Below are 25,757 nucleotides of genomic sequence, written 5' to 3' on the forward strand. Positions count from 1 at the left end.
CAGCCCCAGCCTGAATTTCTATTGATCCCAAAATCGGCAGTGAGAGAAGAGGAGGCATTCAGCATGCCATGAATGGCTGCCTTGTGGATTCATTTTGTGGGAGCCACGCATGTGGAAGCCTGTATCCAGCAGTGGAAAAATCACTTAAGTATTTTTGTCACTGCCAGCAGAGTCTGGCAAATGTCTAGAGGTTCTAGGTTCAGTTAAATGTGACTTTTGATAGGGTTCAAGGTCCTCACTGCTGGCAGTTCAAATTAGGTCATTTCCTGAGAGCTGCCAAGAGGCAGAAACTGAAGAGGTGGCTATTTTATAATCATAATTATACAGTGGCCATAAGCATAAACCACCCCCTAAACATAGAAACCCAACAAACTCCAGCTTCGGCTGTGCTTGTGCTCCGTAGCTGGAGCAGCATCTCTCACCCAGGGACAGCAGGCACTCGTCCCCGTGGGATATCCCTCATGGGACTCCCAGGTCCCTCTCAGACAGTTCAGGATGAAAAAGATGCTGGAGCAGTCAGAGGGAGCCTTGGCAGTGTGTTAATCCCTGCCTGCAGATGCAGGCTGGCTGGGCAGCAGAGGCTTGCAAATGCCTGCAAGAGAACAGGGCAGGGCTCAGCCTGAACTTCATGGAACCCCCATGGAAACGGTGCCTGACTCGCATTTATCACTGGGATTTTAGGCTTCACTGCTTTCCCCCACTCCAGGACAATTGCTCTGAATCCACCCTCTGCAAGGCTTGCTTGGGCTTGGAGATTCATCTGAACAAAAATAGTGGAGAGGTACAGGCATTTCCTAAAAAACTGTCCTGCAAGCACTTGCAATTCTTTTCTCTTGGTAGGTGGAGAGGGAGAAGTAGTCATGACTTAGCCTGTCAAATAAATCCAGGCTTTTCTTTCTGACTGGAGCAATTCCTTTAGGAGCTCTTTTGGAAGTCATCCTGCAGGTAGTGGCATCCTCCCCTTCTGCAAACACATCTCTATACCCTCTATGAGTAAGACTGTTAATTGCTGAAACAGGGATTTAAGTTTTTGAAGTGTACAAGAGGAAAGCATTTATTCCAATCCTCCCAATGTGTCAGGCCCACCCCTCTCTTCCCACTGTAGCCAGCTGCTTTCCCACAGCCTTTCCCCACTTCATGGGCCCACTGTCGTATTTTCCCTGTACTCAATTATGGTGCTCATGTGCCAAGGCTGCTGTAAAATGACAATGTGCTGTACCACAGATGACTTTCCCAGCTCCATTGTAAAGGAGGAAGACATTTCCCAGCAATAAACTCTGTCCCCCTAGAAAACCAGGCTCTCCCTACCTTTGTACATTTCTCACAGAGCTGACCATGCAGCAAGCTCGAGACTCCTTCCATTCCTGAGGCAGGCTAGCTCCAGTTTTCCAAAGTCTAAAAATCTTTCTTCTGGCAAAATTACTTTGTAGATAACCAAATACAGCCTTCAGGACTTCACTGCTACGTCCTTCCCCTTAGTCAAACACTTACTTTCTTAAGCTTGTTTGTACCGGCTGTTTCCCAGTACAAACTCCCATATTCTTCATGGTGCTCTGTTACAACAAATAAATAGCCTCATCTTTTAGTGGTTTGGTTTTATCCATTCTTATTTTCCTCCCAGCAGCCAAGGGGCACAGCTGAGAGCAGCCTCGGAGCAATTCCCATCCCTGGAAATGTCCAAGGCCAGGCTGGATGGGGCTCTGAGGAACCTGGGATAGCAGAAGCTGTCCTTGCCCATGGCAGGGGGGTTGGAAGGAGATGATGTTTATGGTCCCTTCCACTCCAAACCATTCTGTGATTTCATGATTTAACAGACTTACAGGCAGTGTTAGTCCTTTACAGGAATTGCATTACCAGTTACCTCTTCTACCATCCAAATCCAAGAAAGTATCTAGACCAGGATTGCTCATATCCCACAGCTCTTTGCTATCCAAAAACACATCCCATAGATACTGTAATATACAGTGTCACATCTGGCCATAAACCACAGCTATTTTAAGCACATTTACAACAAAGAATTAGCAGCACCTATGTGTAAAGGAGAAATCTGCTTTTGTTTGGAAACAAAGCTGCTTAAGCCCTTTTTTTTTTTTTTTCTGGAGTGGTTTCTCACATTCCAGGCAGGCTTTAAGGTCTTAACATAGCTGCACCTTTGTTTACTGATGGGGAAGGAAAAGACAGTGTTTTACTTTTGTATGTTTTCCTCCATCCTATCTTTTCCTGCCAATAGACATACTATCTCTAGAATAATTTTTCCCTGCTCCTTCTTTTTTCCCAGCATCACTACTTGCTTCTCTGCTGACCCTCTGAATCCGAGGAGATGTACTCCTCAGAGGGATCCTTCTCTCCTTCCCTCCACAAGTATTTCACCGGTCAGTCACTCCTGCCACACCTCTGACACTGTCCTAAGCACTGTTTCCCGTTCAATATTGTAATCCCCCATTCCTGTTTTCCAGAACAATCTATTTTTGCCCCTTTTGCCTCTCTGTATTAACCTTACAATTCACATTCTATTCCTGACCTAATTCAAAGACAGGAACTTGCTCCCTGCTTAGACAGTCAGTGCCACGCACTCAGATTTTTAGGACTACCATTCTTTAGATCCCAATTCTTCAGGAAATTTCATCACAGTCGCTCACAGTAAGGTGAAGCTTTACGTATAACTCATCAATATTAATTACTGAAGCAGTACTCATTCCAGACTAGCCTGCAGGTCTAAGGCTGAGTGCAACCAGGTTTTGCATTTGTAATCCATGTTTTTAATTAAAGTAATACTTGAGTAATAAAGATCAGCTCTTCCCTCTCACGTAAAGTAAGACTTTACCCAACTGTTGATTCCTCAGAAAACACCAACCCACATGCAGGAGATGTTCAAAAGAAGGGTAGAAGATTAGGCTATAGCACTTAAAAACCACATGTGGATTGAGGGTGGGTATCAGAGGCAGAGTGTGGCATAAACACTGTGGGGAAGGCAGCAGCACTGCAAGCTAAAGACTAAATCCCACAAAACCCCTCCCCATCTTCTGTGGAACACAAGAACAGGGGCAGGTATTAGTTTCTGGATCTTCAGCTGACCTGGATGCCAGCTCAAGAGCTGCCTCTGCAGCCACTGCCCAAACCTCATGATCTGGGGTGCTGAGCCTACAGCTGGGGGGGATCGGGCTCTGCTCCCAGGGAACAGGGACAGGACAAGCTGTGCCTCAAGCTGTGCCAGGGGAGATTCAGGTTGGGCATCAGGAGGAATTTCACTGAAAGGCCTATCCAGGGATGAGTGGTGTTCCCATCCCTGGAGGTGTCCAAGGAACAACTGGATGTAACACTCAGTGCTCTGGTGTGGTTGACAAGGGGGTGATTGGTCAAAGGTTGGTCTCTATGATCTTGGAGGCCTTTTCCAACCTAAATTATTCTGTGAACAAGAAGTAAAAAGTCAGCAGTAAACTTTCCTGATGGTTCACAGTGATTCACTCCAGCTCTTCCAGGTGCCATGTTCATTCTCATCCCCAGAATTATCTAGATGACAAAAATGCTACTTCTCACTTCTGCAAGAGCTCAGTGCGGACATGGCTGCCCTCAAATTCCCATGTGAGATTTTCCCCTCCAGGCTGTCACATATAGCTACAAAAGAAAATTAGATCAGCTCCTTTCTGGAATAATTTCAATCTCTGCAAGACACACAAAAAAGTATGATTACCATTTGACTTTTTAAATTTTTTTTTTTTTAAAGAAGGCCCATGAACACAGAACAGTGCAACATGTTACAGAGGAGAGCTGCATGGCTCCCTTAGACAAGTGACAGTGGGTAACATAAAGGTGACAATACATTCATGCATCAGCAGAGCCTGACACCCACCAATTCTGTTATTTCTCATAATAAATATCAACCTCCTCACAGGAGAAAGAGGGGAACAAGCAAGGACAACTCAGAGACATTTGTATTGCCCAGAGGACAGATACCAGAAGCTTCCAAGAACACAGATGAGATTGTACAATAAGCGAACACCAGGTACAGGAACAGCACATCAACCTGCTGGTAGCTCCCACCAGGAAGTGTTTTAGAGAGAAAAAACCCACTTAAAAGCCATTTAGAGTAGAAATACTGGACGGACAACTTGGTAATTCTTTAGGCTAAGGGTTCCACACTGGTGTCTCTGCTCCCTCCCATACCCATATTTAAACTGAAACAGGACAGCCTCAACTCTCCAACTGCAGAGCTGGACACTTAACTGCTCATGCAACTTAGGTTTATTCCACTTGGAAACCTGAGATTTGGCACATGTGTTGTAAGCCCTTGAAACTGCATCTCACTGGCTTTATGGAAACAAAGCCCCAAGCCAGCCAGTGAAAAAATCCTGAGCATTCACTAGGCAATGTGCCCTGCCAAGGGCCCAAGGCCATGCCAGGTGCCAGGGGACAGTTGTGGCAGCAGACAGGCTTATGTCAGGAAGCCCAGCTGGCCCCAAGGCAGAGCCCAGCCTGGCTGCATTGAGCTACCACTGCCTGCACATCACCTGTGTGACAGCCAGCTTCTGCCACCCTCCAGGGAGGTGACAGTAAGTGTTACAGCAGTGACAACTTAGGAATCTACTTAAGACCTGCTTTCATTCACACACACCAAGAAAAGAGGAATTACCACACCTTCCCTGACATGCTCTAACAGCATCTCCCATTCCATTCCAACATGGGGCATTGGCATAGGAGTGCTTCCCTGCTTTATCCCAAAAACACTTACCATGTTGTGCAACTTCAACTCCTTGCTATGCATCAAACAGTGGGATTAATCAACATAGCAACATCTTCTCTCCCCCACAAACAATACATCTTACTCTTTATTAAGTATCAAATTGCCTCCAACATAAATTACATCCAAATTATGTAAGTTTCAAGAAAGTCAGATATTTTATGTACAATGTTTGTCTTGAGTCGGATAAACCTTTATCGTTTTAACCTGTAACATAAAAAGCAAACCTACATCAGTACCAAATAAAGCATTAAAAAGGTAACAAATATATAACATTTTAGAAATGCTCTCAGAACGCGAAAGTTAATGGTGAGGATTTTTATAGTGCAGGAATCTTGGCTTTGCAGCTCTTAGACCATCTCCCTTTCCCTGCGGATGGCACAGCACAGAACCATACTGAATATCATGCCAACAATCTGCAAAGAAAGCAAACAGATTAGAAATCAGGAAAGCAAAGGATGAGAAGCATGATAAAAGCCTGTGCATTTATCAGCATGAGGACAATCTGCTCTTCACAGCCCAGAGGTCACATTTATTCTGTATTTTTACACTTTACTCTGCCATTCCCCACCTCCCAATCCCCAAAGTTCATTCCCAGGAATCCCATTCACCTCAGTACTTGAAAACAGAATATGTCAAGTTGGAAGGGACCCACAAGAATCTTCAAGTCCCAACTTCTGGCCCTGGCACAGAACTAGCAGCTATAAACCACTGCATTATCTCCTAAGAAATCTTTGATCATCCCAGAATGTGCTTTTCTCCAGAGAGGTCAAACACAAGTGCGAGTTTTTTTAGCAGCCCTGTTATTTCAGCCCTCTAGCAGAGCCTGTAATTGTTACAAAGGAAAGAGAAGAAGAATCCCCAACAGGTATTAGGATTAAGATGTGGGCCAGCAACATGATCAATACATCCTCATTCCATATATACACACATCACTGATAAGATTTCACCATTGCTAAAAGTGCAAGGAGGCAGATCCTAATCCAAAGTAGAAACAGGGAGGCCTGAGACATCCCAGCTTCTGCACTGCCTCAGGGCCCTGCAGCACACACCCTGATCCTGCTGGGACTTGTCCTCAGTGGAATGGCCTTGTGGGCTGCAGAGCTAGGCACTGCCATACAAAGCTTCTGCTCTGTGTATCCTTTGAGAACCCTCTAAATAATCTGGAAACTCACCATCATTACAGCAATGCCAAGGCCAACTGCTCCAATGACATTGAATTTGGATTTGAAGACATAATCAATGGCATCAGGGCAAGACTGAAATGGAACAGATGCTTCATTAGTGTTTTACACACACAAGGTTCATTTGAAGACTTATCTTTTAAAAGCTGCTTTGATCTGGCCTTTACTGTTGCATCCTTAAAGAGAGCCAGGGATGGTCCTACACAAGAGTTGGCAGAGAAGTTTAAATCTACTCTTCAAGTATCTCAGACTTGTTAACAGCACCTTGACTACAGCAGGACTCCCCTCTCAATCTGAACATGCAGTTTATCAGGCTTGGCTTGTTACTACTGGCTGTCAGCACTTCAGGTGATGCATTGCTCATCCCTTATCAAAAGAGATTTAAAGCCACTCTTGATATTGCCAATTGCTACTGTAATTTTGCAGACACCTCATGAACCCACAGTACATGGGAATATCAGGATACCCTAGGCTAGGATCCATGCCAGGGGCAGATCCATAGAGGGACCAGTTTAATGCTCCCAGGACAAAGAATTACCCTGGCAACTAAAAAAAAAAAAAAAAAAAAAAGGTATAGTTCTTTCCCCAGAACAGACACATGCTGGCCAATAAAAAGCACAAGGCACTTTCACAGAGGTATAAATCTTTAAGAGCCTGGTAGGTGGTCAAAGTCTCATCCCAGCTTCTGTCCTGCTTGTTCCAGCAGCAAACATCAGTGAGCTGCTGAAAGCTACCTTTTTCTGTTGTTGTTCCTTATCCAGTCTAGAAAGAAAGACTGAATCTGAGATTAAAGGGATATACTGGTAAGAGTGAGTCAGTTCAATCATAATACCAACACAACACTGCTTCTTAGAGGCACACTCCATTACATCCCTTTGATCTTGTAATTTATCCACTGTTTTTCTACAATTGGGAATGGGCATCACAAGATGAAGTCAATAGATGAAGCTAGAACACACAGCAGAACAAACCTGCATGCAAGTCTCAGCTACTCCCACACACTCCAACTCAGATGGCATGGACAGGACTAAAGATAAAGACTGAACAGTCTCATGTGGGCAGATACGTGAATTGTCAAATAAAGTTAAAAAACCCCAAGTCATTAATTGAATTCCTGCATGCTAAGAACCATAGAAGGACTCACACGAACTGTCTTGGAGCATAAAGCAAGAGCACAGGATGTTTGTAAGGAAAAGAGGAAGAAGGGTGGTTAAAAACGACAAAAGCCATTTTCTCCTGTTATTTGTGGTACACAGGCACCTCTGCAGCAATACTCCAGCAGGGAAACCTGATTCACAGAATTGCCTTCACAGTCACCAACTCACCAGAACAGGCTACCAACACCTTACCCCTCTCCCTGTCCTTGCTGAAGCTTCAGACTTGCTCCCACGCCAAGCTCTACTTCTCCCTAACCAGGAGGGAGCTGACAGCTCCCAGCAAGCACCAGGAAGATGCACTGAGGAGAACAGAGCTCTCAAAACACTGTGAGGGTTTTTTTTTTTAGGCAAACATTTGATCTTCCACTGCCCACCCCAGCAGTGAGTCTGTGACACATAGACTGCACATCTCCTGAACAAGGTCAGGCTTCCTGCTTGTTCTTTCCACGGTAACGGTGGGTTTGTTTTCCACAACCAGCCAGATTACAGACAAAGACTGCCACACCAGTGTGACATGGGCATTTCCCACAGACTGGGAGGGTTTCCTGAAATGTGTTTCTCACTCTACCCACTGGGCGGAGTTGATGGTGAATTATGTCAAGCTTTACCTTCATAGAGAATGACTCAGACAGTGTCTTTGCTGGACAGGTGTCCATGTACTGCTGCTCTACAGCTCCAGTAAGGCCACAGCAGTTTAGCTACAACAGAAAACACAAGAAGAGACCCAGGTTAAACAATCCTTATTTTTGTTCAGCAATCTGGTTAAAAAAAAAAAAAAAGGAATAAATAATTTACGTTAGTTTTTATTACAGACCAAGTCCTGTCAACATGACTGCTATAAAACTAATTTTAACAAGCCCTTATTAAATTAAAGGACAAGGTTCTGAAAGGAAAACCTAGATCTCTTTAAGTATACACTTAAGTATATATAAGAATCATTTTGGCAACAGCCTGTGCTCCTTACAGACACAAGGCTGAACCCCTCACAGATATGCACGTGTGCATACTAGGGTGCCAGCAGCTCAGTAGCACAGATCCAGAGTTTCCCAGTCTGCTGCTGAGCTTTAGAAAAACAAGAACTAGTTCTAGACACTTCAGAAGGACAAAAAAGGCATCCTGAATTCATTTATACTACAAAAAATTTCTCTGCAATCTTTGGTTTCTTCTAACGAGTAAAAACTTTGTACAGGGGACTAGGTGGCATGAAGAACAGTGTAAGGAGCAGCTGCATTACTGTCCAGGTTAAGCAGAACCATATACTTACAGCAAACTGAAATGCTTTCAGGGTGTCTCTGGCACCTGGCTGAACTCTCTTTCTGTAGGTGTCCATGTAGAACTCCTTTAACTCATCAATAATCTAAGAAAAAGCAAAGAGTTGTGTATTAATGCTGTGTTAGTGTTGTACCTTGCATTAATTACTAAAAATTTGCTTTCAGCAAGTCAGTCATCAAAACTCCTGCAGCCTACAACACCCATTCTTCTGCCATGTACAAACAGAGGGTGGACAGAAGGCTCGCCTGTTTCAGGTGAGAAATAACTGTACACTTACTTTAACAGCCACACCTAAACAGGTAAGACTGTTTCCCCTTCTATATCTCTCACCTGCTAGGAGGAGTGAGAGAACCAAGTCTTTGCCCACTGACTGCCCAAAAATATTCCCTATTCTACTATACTCCAGAAGTTTCTATATTTCCCCATTGTGTAATACAATGTGAGCAGAAAAGCAACTCTGGTCACCAGGCATGTGATTTTGAAACAAGACAGAATCTTGACTGCTTGGGAGGGAGAGGCCATATCAGTAATGCTTCAGGTGCAGATATACTCAGCTGTCAGCTGACCCAGCTCCTCTCTGGAAGTGGTAAAGCCTCCCAGCCAGCCTGCTTCACCTCACTGCTCAGTCAGGTACTCTCTGGAGGGCACCTCTAGCATGCAACAGCCTCTTGGACTCTGGCTTCCCTGCTACAGTCTCATGTTTAAATATTACAGTTAGATTTTTTTGTGTTGTTTTGCTTGAATCAGCCTTTTTCCTCTCCCCCAAATTCCCTGGGAAATAAGGATTTGACTTGTACTAGTATAGATGTCAGCAGATTGCTGACTGTGGGCACATTCATAGAATCATGGAGTGTTTGGGGTCAGAAGGGAGCTTTCAAGATCACCTAAGAATTGCCCCCCTGCCATGGGCAGGGACACCTTCCATTAGACCCTGCTCAGAGGGTATAGGCACCTTCCACTGCTCAGAGCCCAATCCAACCTGGCCTTGGACACTTCCAGGGATGGAGCAGCTACAGATTCTCTGGGAAACCTGTTCCAGCATCCCACCACGCCCAACTTTTAAGAGCAACCTACCTTTTCTTTATTTGAAAATCCCCAGATCCCAGCAGCAATTTCAAGGGCAAAGATCACAAAAAGGAAGAAGAAGAACTAGAAAAGAAAGACCGTGTTATTCATGAAGGCCAGAGCACCACAAACCAGCATTACACATGTACACTGCAAGTTTGTCCAGGCTTGTGGGAACTGTCACTCAAGCAGGTTGCTGTTGGAGGTCTGAGACATTGGTAACACCAGGAAAAAGGACACTGGGTCAGCACTTCTTCCCAGGAGTGTCGGAAAGTCTGGCAATGCTTTCCAAGCACCAGTCCTGCTTTTTGATCAGTGTTAATTAAAGCCCATCATCTGTTAACTGCAACTTTGAAGCTGTCCAAGTCATTCAGACACATCACATCAGCTTGCACCAATTCTTTACTCTGGTTTGTCACTCCTGTTGCTTTAGGAGTCATTACTTAATTCCTAGCTTGCCACCAACTCCCAGAGAGCTAATGGTCATTTTGTTGTATATCCCATAAAAGACAAATAAAAGTGTTCTGTCTCTCACAGACTACCAGACCCAAAATCACCTAGGAGCACTTTAAAGAGATACTCAGAATTACAAAGGGCTAGAGGTATCATTTTGCAACAAATACGTGAATTTAGGTTCTTCTGTGACACAGAAGGGGAACTGTTCTTTCAGTGGCTATAGTAGTTGACTTTTATTAACTAAGTCTTCTGGTTATTTGGATGAGTAGTTTTGCAAGTGCACAGATGTGCACGAACCCAGTAAGCTCTACTGTCCCCCCCAGTCTGAAAACAATGAGGTTGCTCTCCAGTAATTGGCTTGCAGAGCGGTTGTCAACTAGAAGAGCTCATCCTGTGATTATGAACAGCAGAGTCTTGTTGTTTCAAGCACCAAATACCACAGTTCTGGTCTCAGAGATTAAAGATTGCACCACCTTCAGAGTCCAGGATGAAGTGTCTAGCAATGATAGCACTGCTCTTATCACTATTTTAGTTCTGTGTTCACAATACTCCCAGCCTTGACACTTCAGTGTTAAGTCAGACACATCCAGCCTCTTGATATCATCCTCTCTTCAAATGCAGCAGGAGCATCTGGATTTCCAGCCAGAAATGACAACTATATTTAACATTTTAGCATTATGTAGGTGACCATTACACAGTAATATTTTCCTTCCTTTCTCATCATGCTGCTCAAAAATTTAGGCATTACCCCAAGCACTTACCAGGCCAAGCATACACTGAGATTCCTGTGATGCACCACAGCATCCCAAGAAACCAACCAGCATCATAAGGGCACCAGCTCCAATAAGGATGTAAACACCTAGGGAGGAGGAAAACAAAGGTGTGCAGGTCATTGAGACGTCAGAAGCAAGGTATGAAATTAATTGCTCCACAAATAGCATTGGTAGCTTTTGCCAATGTTTAAGTTTCTTTACCAAGGTATTTCAAGTAGGAAAAAAAAAAAGGAGTTGTGCTTAATTTTCGAAGCAAATGCATCTGAAAAATTTATATATAAAACCTTCATTTTGACACAATGTGTACCCCTACTGCAGTTTCACAAGCTTTAGAAAATAGGCAAGATAAAGCCATCTAAGACAAGCTTTAAGACACTTTTTACAACAGGCTCAGAGCCAAGAGTTATCAGCTTCTCCTCAGGTGAAGACAGAAACAACTGGAATTAGAGACAACTGGAATAGTGATTTATTAACAACCGCGAAGTCTTGAAGCAGATGCTTCTTTAGATTATAAAAAAAGTGTCAGAGCTTGTAAACTACTCTGCCCAGAAATAAGGTAGTGAGTATGTTGAAGCAGAAAGAGCAAACATTTCTGAGGTAGAAGGCTCCATTTGTTCCCAAGTTCAGGAGCCAGAGGATTTGGCATAAATCATCCCCTAATCATCATAGCTGTGAGCTGGAGACAGCAGCAAGATGTGGTGAGCAAGAAAACTCCCAAAGGATGGCAAGGAATATTACAGGGGTGGTGAAGCATCAAAGAATCAGCACAAAGCATGTCGAACAAGCAGGACACTTCTACCAATAGGGACATAAAAACAGTTCAGGGACCCAATCAGTACTAATTAAAGGGAGCCAGATGTAAGCATTTACAAATGATGTACTCTAGATGCAAACCAATAAGATTAGCTGCCAAAATAAACATCTCCTTGATGCAGCATTTGTAAGGGATTAAGCCTGACATTTCTTATCAGTAGGAAATTCCAATACAGACTTTTTAACCTCAGCTTAACATTTTTCCATTTTGAAAAAGAAGAAAAAAAAAAGTCCATCAGTACCACCTATTCCAGATTGAGTTGTACAGAAAGCCTTTGAGGTAACTTGCTTTGTAACTTACTGCAGTCAGCAACTACTCCCAGAAAATTATGTTACAGCAGAAATTCCTATTGAGCTTCTTTTTAAAACTCAGTTAAACCTACAGAGATTTCAAGCAGGTTTCCCTGGCTGCATCCAGACAGTAGTTTAAGCATTCACACCATAAAAAATTTATGTTTTAGGAGGTGAAAGAGTTGTTTTAGACTACCCAAAATAAGACTTCTTAAATATTCAGCTCAACAGTCAACTTTAGATTTCTGTTCTTTTTCTGAGGTCCACTTAGAAGCATCTGGGAATCTTCCTGGCAGCTCCAAGAACCACCCAGTTTGCTAAGATGCCATCATATCAAGGGCAAACCACAAATTTTCTCACAGATAGCCTGTCTGCAAGCCTGCAGCTTCTTTGTGAAGTCCCACAAGCATCTCAGTATTCCCAACTATAGCCTCTACACCATTCCCTGCAGGCACAGGCCACCCTAGGACTAAGAGGCTGCAACATAAGTTGCTCCTCTTTGCAAGTGACCCTTCAGACACCAGCCTGGGAGTTGTCACAGCTGAGTAGCCAAGGACAGGAGCCAGATTTTTGGCAAGAAAAAGATGAAGCTATCCTTTAAAGACTGCCTAATTCCAACCCCCTGCCATGGGCAGGGACACCTTCCACTGTCCCACGATGTTCAGAGCCCCATCCAACCTGGCCTGGAACACTGCCAGGGATGGGGCAGCCACAGCTTCTCTGGAAAACCTGTGCCAGGGCCTCAGCACCCTCACAGGGAAGAATTTCTTTTATCAAATTAAAGCTGCTCTCTGTCAGTGTGAAGCCATTGCCCCTTGTCCTGTCACCCCAGGCCCTTGTCCAGAGTCTCTCTCCATCTTTCCTGTGGGCTCCCTTCAGGTACTGAAAGGCCACAGTGAAGTCACCCCAAAGCCTTCTGTTCCCCAGGCTGAACAATCCCAATTCCCTCAGCCTTTCCTCATAGCAGAGGTGCTCCAAGGGTCTGAGAACCTACAGGTGACAACAACCAAACTATGTGTGCTCCCCTGCCCAAGCTTAAAAGCAACTGTAGAGATCAAAATCAAAGTTCAGATAAAATCCAGTTCATTTAGGAATTCCTATGACATTAACTAACTAAAATTGTGTGTGTCCCCTAATTAATGATCTTACAAACACCTTCCACATGGTCTAGCTAAAGCTACATTGACCCATGCTGGCTGGAATAATTCTCATATGTACCAAGATATTTGTGAATTCTTCCCATTCAGTTCAGGATGAATTAGGAGATGTGGGGCTTTAGGAGTTAGACAACAGTGCATGTGCTCCTTCTGAGAGATGAGGCAACACAGTTGTGTTTTGGGTAGCTCAGGTTGGTCACTCTGGAGAATAAATTTTAATTACTCAATTAGTTTAGTGTGAAACTTTGCTGACGTGATGAGCATCAGGAAGAAACATCCTCTGTGTCTTCCAGAAGCCCCTGGGATTACAAAACGTTTACTGACAGCAACAAACTACTGTGGGAAAAAGGCTGAAGGGCCAAGAAACCACTCACATGGCAGCACTGCTGTCTGCACAAGAGCTCACAGGGGAAGCTGTCCCCAAACACCAGCCAGGGGAAGCTGCTCTCGGGCTGTTTTGCTTTTTCACCCTTTAAGAAAGGCCAAGGTTTCTGAGCAGCCTGGAAATCAGGGCACAGAAATGTGACCTATCCCCGAGTGATCCCCCAGCTCACCTGTGTAAAACTTTGTGTCAGATTCCAGTTCAAAGACGCTTTTGGTCTGTGAATCAAAGTGAAGCCATAGTCCAACTGCAAGCACTGCTGTCCCTGCAAGCTGTAAGAACAAGGAAGGCTTGTTAAATTATACCAACTAATCCACCCAGCCCTGCATTAGTAACAAAATCGGAAGCAAACACAGGATACAGCTTTTATTTAAAGAGCTGGTGACAAAGGACAAGCATAAAAGGATGGGGATACCAACACATGAACGAAGTTCCAGACATGAGGCACCTTGTCGACAGAGGCATTTACATAATATAAACTCCAATGTCACAGGAGAACAATGCCATTCTTGTTCCTTTCTGAAAATATCCAAGGTTTAGCCAAGTGTCAGTATTTCCACTGATCCTTCCACGCATTCTTTTATTCTGGGTGGCTGCAGACATTGCATGGCTTAGTGACCTTAAAGCTTCACACTGAAGAGCAAGTGTATCACAAGGAAAAGTGCCTTGTAAGGCCAGCTGCAAGTTTTAGCGTATTAAGCAGACTGCTGACAGTTCCATGTAGCATGGAAGGGAGTTCAGGAAGGGTGCCGTTCTTGCCAAACAAGATAAAACCAACCCATTAAGTGACCACACTGACAGGAATAAGAAAATACCAGCTGCAGTAGTAGAACGTTGCTGATCTGGAGCAATACAATCTAATTTTAGGTAATATTTAGTCTTATTTCATTATCATCTCTGCCTGCATGCCTCCAGGTTCCTCTTAACATTGGTGCTCGTGTTTGCAGTAAGTCACTTGGTGTATAAAATAGCCTCTAGATGAAACATCTGGCAAAAGCCACAGGAAGTATTGCAAGAAAGAGGGAGTTACACTCTGGTAAGGCCAATGGCAACAGTTTGCTTTGAAGAGACTGAATCCTCCTTTAAAAAGAAAAAAAATAGGGTTTGCTTGTGTGTAAAAAAATAAAGAAACCAGGACAAAATATAAAGCTGGAGTGTGCTTCTTAGCTCTTCCTTTGAAGATCATTTAACTATTAAAAAAAGCTCCACAAAAGTGAGATGAGGACAGAAATCTCAAACATTGCAGCAGATATTAAAAATTTAAACTTAAGAGTGAGCAATAAGTTTATGAAGTCTGGTGCTTTGGTCAGGCAAAGCACACACAAAAAGCAAAAATAAAATCCCAACAAAGCCTGACTGCTGATAAGAAGATCCTTGCAGAAAGAAACAACATTCCTGATTTGCCTCTAAGAAACTGGGAATTGTTTAATAATGGCAATTTTTAGTGGGATTATGGGCAGCATTCCCTTGGCGAGCACCCAAGGATACAACACCCCTTCCACACCAAGCCCACCTGAGAGGGGGGAGCCTGAGAGCCCCTTCTCCCTGCTGCAGAAGAGCTCCTGCTCACAGACAGCCCCAGCTTTCCTAAACCAGCTTTTCCTGTATGGCAGGAACCCGAGTGCCAGGCCTGCCTCCAACAGGAGCTGCAGGGCTGTAGCTGGGAAAACAGATCAAGTGACACACAATCCAAAGAGCCAAATCCACCTGGAGGATTCCAGACCTAAGCAAAAGGCCTTTGTTGGTGTTTCTGGTGCTTACTCCCAAGGCACACACCTGCGCACACCTCCTGCTTGCCTTGCTAGGGCTACCCTGACAAGATTATTAAGTTATGCTGGAGCACCTTGGTACAACACAGAATGCCACAACAGCATCATTATTTCAATTTCTTGTGCCACAGCTGCACCCCGAGGGGAGGGAGAGGCGCAAAGGGGAGCTGACAGAGAGAAGGGTTGCTGCTCTACCTGCTCTCCTGGCTGCAGCATCACTTCAAAAAGCCTTTGCCACCTCATCTCGCCCCCAGTCAAACATCAGAAAGGCTTAGTGATGGAAAAAGCTCTGCTTTGAGACTGCTGTTAAGTCACCCAGTATTTAATAACACTCTGCTTGAGGCTCCCTTTCCTGGGTCATCCAGCAGTCGTCAGCTTTTATAGCTGATCCAGATCCCCATCATTAGAAGAAATCTAAAGCCTCTGCTGGTTTTGCCAGGAACTCACAAATTGTGAAGCCACAAGCCTGAACACCCAGCTCTCCTCACCTACCAAATTTATTTACAGCTTGACAAGTTCTAGTGCTTGAGTAGAGAGCTCTGCAAATGGAGCAGGGCACAGAAAAGGACTGTAAAACTAAAGAAACTCTTAAGCCATACTGTAACCATGCAGATGATCTTAAAATTCCAAGCAAAGGAGAAGGCTCAGCTAATGCCCTCCAGAAACAAACCGGTCTGTTCAGATTGGGCAGAGATGATGTACCTAATATACCTCCTTTCAAAACACAAATTTAACTCTTCCCCACCACCACACAGAGGTACATGGCATGTTTTCTCCTTGGAAAAGCAGTCACTCTTTGGGAAAGATTAAGAAGATGCCAGGGAGATAAGAGACTTACAGGATCATAGAACACTGATAACACTTCATGCCAGTGAACTGCTGCACAGCACTAAAAAAAGTGGTAGAATTAAACAGAATGTTAATTCTCTGCATGGTGGACTAGAAATAAAATGCAAGAATAAGAGACTTTCTGTCTCAATTTCTTAAGGAAAGAAGACTTATGTTCTCAGTTTGTGCTCTTCCTACCCACACTGACCACTGAACTAAAAAAAGGCAGTTTTAAAGCAGAAGGCAAGAAACTTGAAGCTTCAAGTTTCCATCAAAACAAGGGAGAAACGAGGACACAGCAACACCAGCCTCTGAGGAACAGAAAAGCACAGCTCCACGGGCACTTGCCAGCACCTCTGGCCAGTGGGGCACACTAGAGGCCGAGGCACTGTCACCTCCCCGCTCACCCACGCTATACCAGCAGGATGGGACCCGTGCTGGGATGGTTTGGGAGCTGTGTTTTTCCTTCCTGGGAAAGGGGTGCAAGGCCACCAGCCTCGGCTGCGTGGAAGTAGATCCCCAGATAATCTAATAGTTGGGTTTTTCTTTGGTAATCCCAGGGAATCCCCATCTAACAGACTTATCTTGTCACAGGAGTTGAGCAATACTGTGCATTTCTAAGTAGCTCTATCCTGAGCTGAAAGAGAAATTTAGCTGGAAAGAACAACACTGTATTCCTCAAAGTAATCAATTTTGTCTGGTTTCACATACACAAAGAGAGTGGGTTTGTGTGCTCATCAGACAGGTAAGTAGTATGTTTCCATAGTGACAAGTACAGCAAAAAGCTCAGAAGACAGGGTTGGGTTTTTTCCCCGATCTGGCCAAAACGGGAAGTTAAAGGGATACTGTTCACTCGCTGTTTTGGAAAAGTTTGTGGCAGTGATTTTCCAATAACAGCATGTCCTAGCACAATTACACTACTGACTTCCCTGCTCCAGCTAACCAGGCTTCCTTCTTTTCCCTAACCACTACTCGCAGCTCATTCCTGCTCTGCTTGGCTATTCCACAGCTGCAACAATGATATAACTACCTGGCCACTCCTCTCCCAGCCCTGTGGAGGCTTCTCAGGTTGGTTTTTTTTCCATTACATGGAAACAACACCCCCTTTGCCCCTAAAGCTCACTTCTGGCATGCAGCTTTCTGCCTGTTGCAGCAGGAAAAACAGCTTTTTTGGTCTATCTTCCTTTCTTACATAGCCCTGGACGTTCCCTAGTGAGCCTCCTGTGCAGGACTTCCCTCCTCTCACCCATCCCACAGCTCTGGTGTGTCCCCCTTGCTTGGACTCTGGGTACATCTAAGGGTATGTCCCAGCCTTCCATGTGGGAAGAGATAACTGAGAAAGGACCTGAACCAGTCAGGATACACTCGAGATGAGAAAAACCTGTGTATCCTGGAGGCAGCAGCCACACAGAACACTCTACCTTCCTCCCTCCCCTCACCATCCCTGGCTAACTTGAGCATGAGTTCAGAGTGTGCCTCAGCACTGAACACTACCAAACAATTCCCACGGGATTTCTGCCCCACTCTGACACCCAGCAGAAGGTTTGCACAGGAAACCCTTAGATTTAATGACAATGCCATAAACACGTGTTAAAACCTTGAGGTTTAAACAAAAACAAAAACCCAAACCCAAAACACCAATTGTGTTAACACATCCCATAGCAGCACAATGTGTGACGCTATTTTAGAAAGCTGGGAAGTTTATTTTTGATTTAACCACTATTTTGGAAGGACCATTTTGATCGGTCCCTTCTGACCTTGTTCACTTGTTAAGGGACAATCACTGCGACAAGGGACAAGCACCCCATTTGCATTAGACCTCTTAGAGCATCTTATCTTTCAGTAGTCAGAATTACCTCTCAAGGATCTCAAGGTCCAAGCACTTACCAAGTCCTCAGACAGTCCTTTGTCTGTCCTGGCAGACAAAGTTTTGGGAAGGGGACAACCTCCCCCAGCCCTTCCTCCACTTCCACAGGGTGGAGGCAGGGATAGGAAAGAAATCAGACAGTTCAAGAACGCCTGGTAACTGGCTCAAAGCCTTCAGGCCAAGTTTGCATACAACTTCTACCATGCTCATGGCATTACCTCCAGCAGAAAGTAAGTCATTAGGTGAAAATAAAGAAGTCAGTCAAAAATAAATACCATTTTCAGTGTTGTCAGCTAAGTATGGCATCTATCAGAACACTTCCTTTTTCTTGAAGTAAGAAGGTATGTCAGGCTCAGCACTACTGTTCCATATATAGGTCTACACCAGGATGTGACAAGAAGACATCAAAAAGTCACCATCTTCACTTCATAAACACTTGAACTTTTAGCTAAAAATCTGACTGCATAAGAATTTACTTCTTACTGTTTTAGACTGAACTAAGAAAGCTAGGACCAGATCTGTAACGTTGCAAAGCACATGCAAAAAACTGAGAACATTATGAGTAGTGATGAACTGTTTCTGTCCTTTTACTGGCTGGTAAATAAACCATAAATAAACCCCCATAAACAGTAAGTACAGGTGAGGCTCAACATCACTCTAAACCCTCAATTACAGAATTAGTGTTATCCACAACAGCACAGGTTTTCAGAGTTTTGAAACAGCTCCCCAAACACTTGTGCTATGTGGGCTTGCAGTTATACAAGAAACTGCAGCTATTTTCAAACTAGTTTGGAAAAAAGTGGATTGGAAAGGAAGTATTTTCATTCTGCTTGGCTAGTTTCAAGAATGTTGTGGCCTATGTTAATGCCACAGCACTTTTTGCAATAAAATGGTGCTCCAGTACAGTAGGAGCAGCATAACAAAATTCCTGAACCACTGCCAAGACTAGTGCCCATTTCATACAAGTTCCTATTCAGAAGCCAGTCTACTATATTTGCAATTAGAATTGCAAATAGGGGCCAGGACTGCTGGAACTCTGAGTAGCTTCACATCAGGTTTCTCAAGGCAACATACTCCAAACTCTACTCCTGACTCCACAGAACTTACTGGAGTCAATATATACACTGAGCTAAGCCCAAGCAGCATTAGATTAGCACTGTAGCCAGCAACTGCATCAGTTCTATACAGAAAGCAAAAGCAACTAATTTCTGGGTTTTTCATACATATGTATATATGCCTGCATATATACATACTAACAGACACATGCATATTTCCCTGCCCATCCTGCAAGTCCTCTGTTGGAGGAGGAAAGAGCCTCTGAATTGCTGTTCTTGGTGCACAAAAGCAGCTGAGATTATGGCTCAGAACAAAGTCACAGGTATCTTCAAGCTACAGAAGGAAAAGGGCTCTCCAAGCCTAATTCTGCTCATCTTACTTTAGCAGGCACTACCACACACAAATGCATTTATTCATAAAACACACAGCACTCTGGAGAGTGGGAAGTCAGGACAAGAGAGCTGCCCAATAGTGGAAAGGAACAAGAAAATGACAGCTCAAAACTTTAACATGAGCTCTGTCTCTGTGCTACAGCACTTGCTTGCTTAAAATACATTAAACCATAAATATTAGCAACAGATGTCTTCATATTTCACAAAATTCACAAGGGGAAAACCCAGCATTGAAGTTTAACAATGCAAGGCCTTGCTTTTGTCCAGCAGCAGGAAGCCAATGGGAGAACATGCAGGCACTTGCCTGGTGTGATCCCAGTTGCTCAGGAGCCCACAGTTTTCCTAGGAAAAGACTTCATCACCAGGACCAACAAGCCTGAGCAAACCCAAGGAGTTAAGGGAGTCACTGCTAAAGGCAGTCACTCATTACACAACTCAAGGCAATCCAGCATTGCTCACACTAAGGTTGGTCCCAGGCAACTTTGCTAAGACCACTCCCCTGCTCAGGTTTAAGGCACGAAACATGTTGTTTCCATTGACTTCATGCCAAGCTCAAGCCAGCCTGGTGGAAAAAAAAGTTTAGTTCTGTATCAGGCTTGACATCTCCCTCCCACACACCCAAACAGCCCCCAAACTTGTATTATTAGAAAGCAGACTGTCAGGGATGCCAGGGCCAGCACTGGCCATGCCAAGACAGCAGAGCTGTTTGCAAACCTGAGTGGGAAAACACCAGACCCAGCAAGGACAGCACAACAGCAGCAAGGAGCCTGGTGCCTGCTGCAACACTCCATCCCAAGAGGAATCACAGCCATCCCTAATTCCTACACCTCAGAGAGGGGACTGAACCCCAAAACTTACAGATCCACGCTTAACTGGACTTGGTGCAAACATCCAAAGATGTCCCCTTCCTTCCATTTAGGCCACAAGCACATTTTAAGCCAAACTCCAAAGTCCCAAAAGTTTCAGAGAATACCATGTTAGTGCCCAGCCTTCCCAGCTGGAGAAAGGCCATCAGATCAATCAAGCACAAGATCCTCAGGAAGGGTTAAGAGAACAGGACAGAAGGTAGCATTTCCCAGGACTAACCTCCTGGGCTACATGCTGAACATTTAAAGATTGTGCTAAGATATGGACAGCACCTTGAGAGAAGAAAAATTAACAAAAGGCTACTCAACTCCATGTTAGCATGTTGGACTAGATGATCTTAAAGGTCTTTTCCAAGCTAATTAATTCTGTGATTAGCCACATATCCCTTGACCAAACTATTCCTCTGAGTAGAAAGCATCACCACTGCCCCCACAGTGACACTTTCCTTCTGAAAATGCTCTCTTTCCTGGCTTAATATCCCACAGCTCTTGCTCACTGCCTCTTTCAGTACAGTCAGGCCCTACCTACTGCCTGGACAATCGTGATCCTAAGGATCTCTAGCACATTTCCATCCTGAAGATAAGAGTTGCTGATGACTGAAACCCTCCTCTTTCTTTCCCAAACATTACCAAGTTCCACTATGATCCTCTCAAAGCAGGCAGATGACCAGAGCAGTCTGCAAGACTGCAGGACACCAGCATGCCATGGATTTTGGGAGCTTTACACACCATATTCCATCTTCTCTCAGTCCTTCATTCCTGAAGCTGGTTTTGCTCTGTTGACACTGAGCACTCACCTGGTGCTTTTGTAAAGCCATCATAGATTCTTTTCTCCCAAGGCTTTGCTGCTCCATGGCAGCAGCTGCCCCTGAATCATTTAGTTCCTATCTCCAGGCAGTGTCCTGCTGGTGCCTCCCATGGGAACTACCTGATGCCTGCCTCCCATGGGAATTACCTGATGCCTGCCTCTGGTGAGTCTCACCCCTCTGTGTCAGCAGGCAGCCATCACCTCCATCACCCTGGACTATGGGTGCCAGCCAGCAGCCCAGCAGTACCCCCTGTGCTCCTCCAGATGAGGTGGGGCTATACTGACCACCACGGAGTTTGTGCCAGCACCACTGCTTCTCCCTGCAACAGCAGAGCTGCACCTCACCACAGCCCTGGTTCCACTGCAACAGCCATCTCATTCTTGCCAGGATCTTACTCCAGGACTGCCTGGTTTTCACAGGAGGCTTGAGATTTCCAGGAGACATCGAACAAGTGAACCAACACCAACCAGTCCTTGCCTTCTCCAGCATTCAGGCTTTTAAAGGCTCCAAGGCAACAGCTTCATTAAGTCTGACTTCTCCTTGCAGTAGCCAATGTCCCTCCTGTACATGTACACCAGCTTTTAAAGAATCATCTCTTTCGCTCTTTCCAGATACTCCATGTGTGCTACTCCCTGGGTAACCCAGACTGCCCTAAAGCAAAAACCCAGCCTCCAATTTGCTGCATTCCAGCCTGCAGAAGGGATGGTGAGCAGAGGGAGTTACCTAATCACAACTTAAGAGTTCTGAAGTGTTGTGTGACCTTGGAGAATTGTTAATCAAATATTTGCTGCTCCTCCTGTTTCACCTCCTTTGCATCAAAAGGTCAGTTCAAGCCTGTGCAGGATTCAGAGTCAAAGACAGGTTATGGCACAGAACTCTGTTAAAATCTTCCCCGGTAAAATAAAGTCCTGCTGAACATCACTCCCAAAACTTTTATACCTGGAGTTATTACTGTCTGGAAGGACTCCCTGGGAAACTTCCTTTTCCTCATGTGTCTGAAGAGCGGTATGTTACTTGGGTTTGCTTTTGCAAATTACTCCTAAAGCTTTCCTTTGACTAACATTGTTATTTTATAAGGCTCACCAGCATTTATAAACCTCTATTTCCTTCCTTTGCATACAGCTTCGACTTTGAGAGCTTCCCTTTTTATTTCAATAACTTCCTTTACCAAGCTGTTTGAGCCTCTCTACTTCCACTTACCCTTGTACAAGCCTCTGATGGAAGCAAGTACATTCACCTAACATGGCAGCCACAGCCATCTGCAGGTTTGCTGCAGACCACTAAAATTCCTGACCTATCCTTTTGAGGCAACTTATTTCAGAAGAAGGAGGTACAGAATTGCACGTGTGCACAACAAGTTTTATTAACATACTTCCATTACTTCACAGATCTTTCACATCTGCAAAGCCACAATAAAACATTAAAGCCTTTTTTCTTATTAGGGTGGTTCTTGCCTTTTAATGCTAGCAGCCCCACAACACCTTTCTTTTCATGCTGTTCAGTGTGGAATAACCCAAGATACAGCTACTTTATTTCTCCACAGAGGACACAACACCGTACCCCCTAAACACCCTTCCAACTGTTTTCAGCAGGCCACAATGACATGTGGTGGTCCCCATGAACCAAGAGCCACTCCAGCTGGTCACACACACACATCTCTGCAGCTCCTCTGGGCTGCAGCACCACTCTTCTTGATCCACCCTGTCACCAGTACAATTCTGTATTCACGAGCACCCCTAAAGAAAGGAGTAAAGCCTCAGCACTTTATGACCATGCCACTCCCAAGCAACCGGTACATCCCGAGCTAAACAAAACCCCTCTCCCTGTTCTCAGCCCTGGTCCCCAGACAACAAGGTGGTGAAGCTCAGGTTAAGAGCTTCTTTGAGGCAATGCCATTGCCACAACAAGAATTTTTGTCCCATAAAATACTCTGCAGAAAGTCTACAGCTTTAAAGTAAACAAATAAACAAGCACAAGGCAAACCACGAGTACTTCAGTCTCGTTTAACAAGAAGTTTAGAAACTCACTGAGTGTAAGTTTCAGACAGTGCTTTATTAGGCTTTTCCTTCTGATCAGCTCTAACCCTGCAAATGAGACAGCCCTGCTCACGGTCCGGCGAGTCCCGGGTGGCAACGTATGCTTTCCTGGGTCAAGTTCTGCACAACTTCCCTCAACTGCAGCCCAGCTGCGTATTCTCAACTCTGCTGCAACCCATTTCGGCATCGAGACATCCCAAGCACTTCACCCATTAAGACGGCAGCTTCCACTCGTCCCAAGGGCAGTGCTGCGACTGACTCCAGACGCGGCTTCTTCCCGCAGCTCCAGCTTCATTCCTCCACGTCACAGCCACACACGCACCTCACCGTGGCAAACAGCCGAGAGAAAACCCAGCTTTTTGAACCATACACTTTGCTCCTATCCATCAGGCACAAAAGCAGCTCCCGCAGTACTTTTCCATGCAGGAGCCAGCGCTAAATCGAGGTGCCCACACCCCGAGTGCTTGAGGACAGCCCCAACCTCTCGGCTCAGCCATGCTTTCTCACGCTGCCGGGCCAACAAGGCGTACTGGGGCCAGGAGCCACACCGGAGACGTGATCTCAAGGGGTGCCGGTCTGCTCCGAGAGATTAAACCCGAAGGGAAGCCACAGCTCCCACCAGCAACGAGGAGTTCACACACACGACAACCACAGGCTGCAACTTGCGAGGAACCGGCTCACCTCGGGCACAGCCTCGGCACCGGGAAAGCCAGCAGGGAGCCCGACCTGCACACAGAGTTTTAGGGGGAGGATTGTGTGTAGTGCTGGGGGATGCTCAGTGGGGACGGGCTATCCACAAACCCAGCACTCCCTCCCCGCCTGGCAGCACACTCAACCCGCCTTACGATAAAACCCCAAAAACGTGAAAAATAAAGCGATGAGCAGCCGGGCATACGCCCCTCTCCTTCCGGGGGGAAGGGGGGGCAGCAAGAGGAGAAAGCAGCAAAATACACGCTTCAGAAAAGCAAACAAAACGCGACTCCCGGCGCTTCCCTTCCTCTCCCCTCCATCCCCGTCCCGCGGGCTCCCCGCCGGGCAGCGCGGGGGACACAGCCCGGGGCGCCTCACCCAGAAGATGAAGTTGAAGCCGAAGAGCAGGTACTTGATGCACTTGGTACCTCCTTTGACAGGCATGGTGGCGGCTGCAGGCGCGGTAACCAGGCTCCCGCGCTCCGACGCCGCTCCTTAAATGCGGCCCTGCCCGGGTGTCTCGGGGACTCCCCCGCCCGCCCCCGGGGCCGCCCCCGGCCGCGCCCCACATCTGCGGCCGCCCCGCTCCGCGCCAGGCCGGGCGGGCTCCCAGCGCTCCAGCGGCGCCGCACGGGGCCGGGCACGGCCGTCCTCGGGGCTCGGCAGTGTCCCGGCATGGAGGGGAAGCACGGGGAGCGCCAGAGTCCCGCTCCCGGCCCTGCACGGCGCTGCCTCAGCAATCCCACCCTGTGCCTGGAGCGTTGTCCAAACGCTCCTGGAGCTCTGGCAGGGTTGGGGTTGTGACCGCTTCCTTGGAGAGCCCGTTCAGTGCCCGACCACCACCCTCTGGGTGAAAAACTTCGTCCTAATACGTAATCAACCCCACCACCCCAATCCGACCTGCTTTTGCACACATCCAGAATCGTTAGGATTGGAAGGGACCTCTGTAGATCATCCAGTCCAACCCCCCTGCCAAGGCAGGGTCACCAAGAGCAGGTGACACAGGAATGGTTCCAGGTGGGATTGGAATGCCTCCAGAGAGGGAGAATCCTGGGCAGCCTGTTGCAGTGCTCTGCCACCCTTAGCGTAAAGAAATTCTTCCTCGTGTTGTGATGAAACTTCTTGTTTTAGTTTACAGCCATTGCTGCCTGGGCTGTCACTGGGCACCACAGAAGAGAGTCTGGCACCATCCTCTTGACACCTGCTTCGAGATACTTACATGCATTAATGAGATCCCCTTTCTGACTCCTCTAATTAATCAGGCCGAGCTCCCACAGAGATGGTCCAGAGCCTTCATCACCTTTGTGGCCTCTGCTGGATGTTTAGTTTAAAATGAAAGCATCCATCTAGCTTAAATGGGTGATTTCTCATACAAGATAAATTTACAGCATAGTTTAATTCCTTTAATATTTCAAATATGTCTGTATGAAGTTACAAACATCCACTTTAGGAAAATAAGGCAGATAAGTTTCAGCCTGCCAGCTGATCCATGGTAACTGGTTGCACACATGCCCTTAGGTCACCCCAGTTGTGGGAGAAAACACGTTAAATTTCAACTAAGAATTTCCCTTTCATTGTAACAGGGTGTTCAGCACTCAGCTTCTGAGCCTTTTAGCTCAGGGATGAAAACTGAGGGCTTGTACCTTAATTTCATACTGTGGGATTAGAAATTAATCAGATATTGAGAGTCAAAAAAACACCCAAACAGAACAGTAAAAACAGAAAAGCTATGCTGAAATGCAAATAAAAACATTTGGAGTTTTTGTTGCCAAAATAAATGATGAGATACAGCACATTCCAGAGGCAATAGAGAGGAGGGGGACGCTGGCTTGGGCAGCTGCTTCCCAGAGCAGGTTACAAAACAGGAATAACTTTCCTATAAAATAAAGGGAAGCAGAGGGATGGAGGCTGGCCACAACAACATAGATCCAGCAAGAATGGAGTTAACAAATGCAAGTGACTAAACTCCTGTGGTAATTGGAAACTGAGCAAGGTCTTCTGTGTAACTTTTGGGTTGGTTTTCTTTTGTCACTTTGCCATTAAGAATTTATGCTGTTAGTTAAAAAGTAGCTGCTTGTAGGATTGAACTTTGTGTTTTATTCTATTGATTTTTCTTTCTTATTCCTTACCCTCCCCACTGCAATTCAGTTCTTAAA

At 45.5% G+C, this 25,757-nt stretch overlaps 1 protein-coding gene across 1 annotated transcript; it reads right to left on the reverse strand.

Annotated features, from left to right (window-relative positions):
• Nucleotides 1-4,808: 4,808 nt before the first annotated feature.
• CD9 (CD9 molecule) lies at nt 4,809-24,138 on the reverse strand. The gene is made up of 8 exons (XM_068190572.1): nt 23,980-24,138; nt 13,461-13,560; nt 10,634-10,731; nt 9,426-9,500; nt 8,344-8,436; nt 7,688-7,777; nt 5,914-5,997; nt 4,809-5,154 (listed from the first exon to the last, which is right to left on the reverse strand). Exons 1-8 carry the CDS (start codon nt 24,043-24,045, stop codon nt 5,089-5,091), a joined length of 672 nt encoding a protein of 223 aa, XP_068046673.1. The 5' UTR covers nt 24,046-24,138; the 3' UTR covers nt 4,809-5,088.
• Nucleotides 24,139-25,757: the final 1,619 nt, after the last annotated feature.

Source organism: Anomalospiza imberbis, chromosome 5, assembly GCF_031753505.1.
Source record: "Anomalospiza imberbis isolate Cuckoo-Finch-1a 21T00152 chromosome 5, ASM3175350v1, whole genome shotgun sequence".
Taxonomy (NCBI): Eukaryota; Metazoa; Chordata; class Aves; order Passeriformes; family Viduidae; genus Anomalospiza; species Anomalospiza imberbis.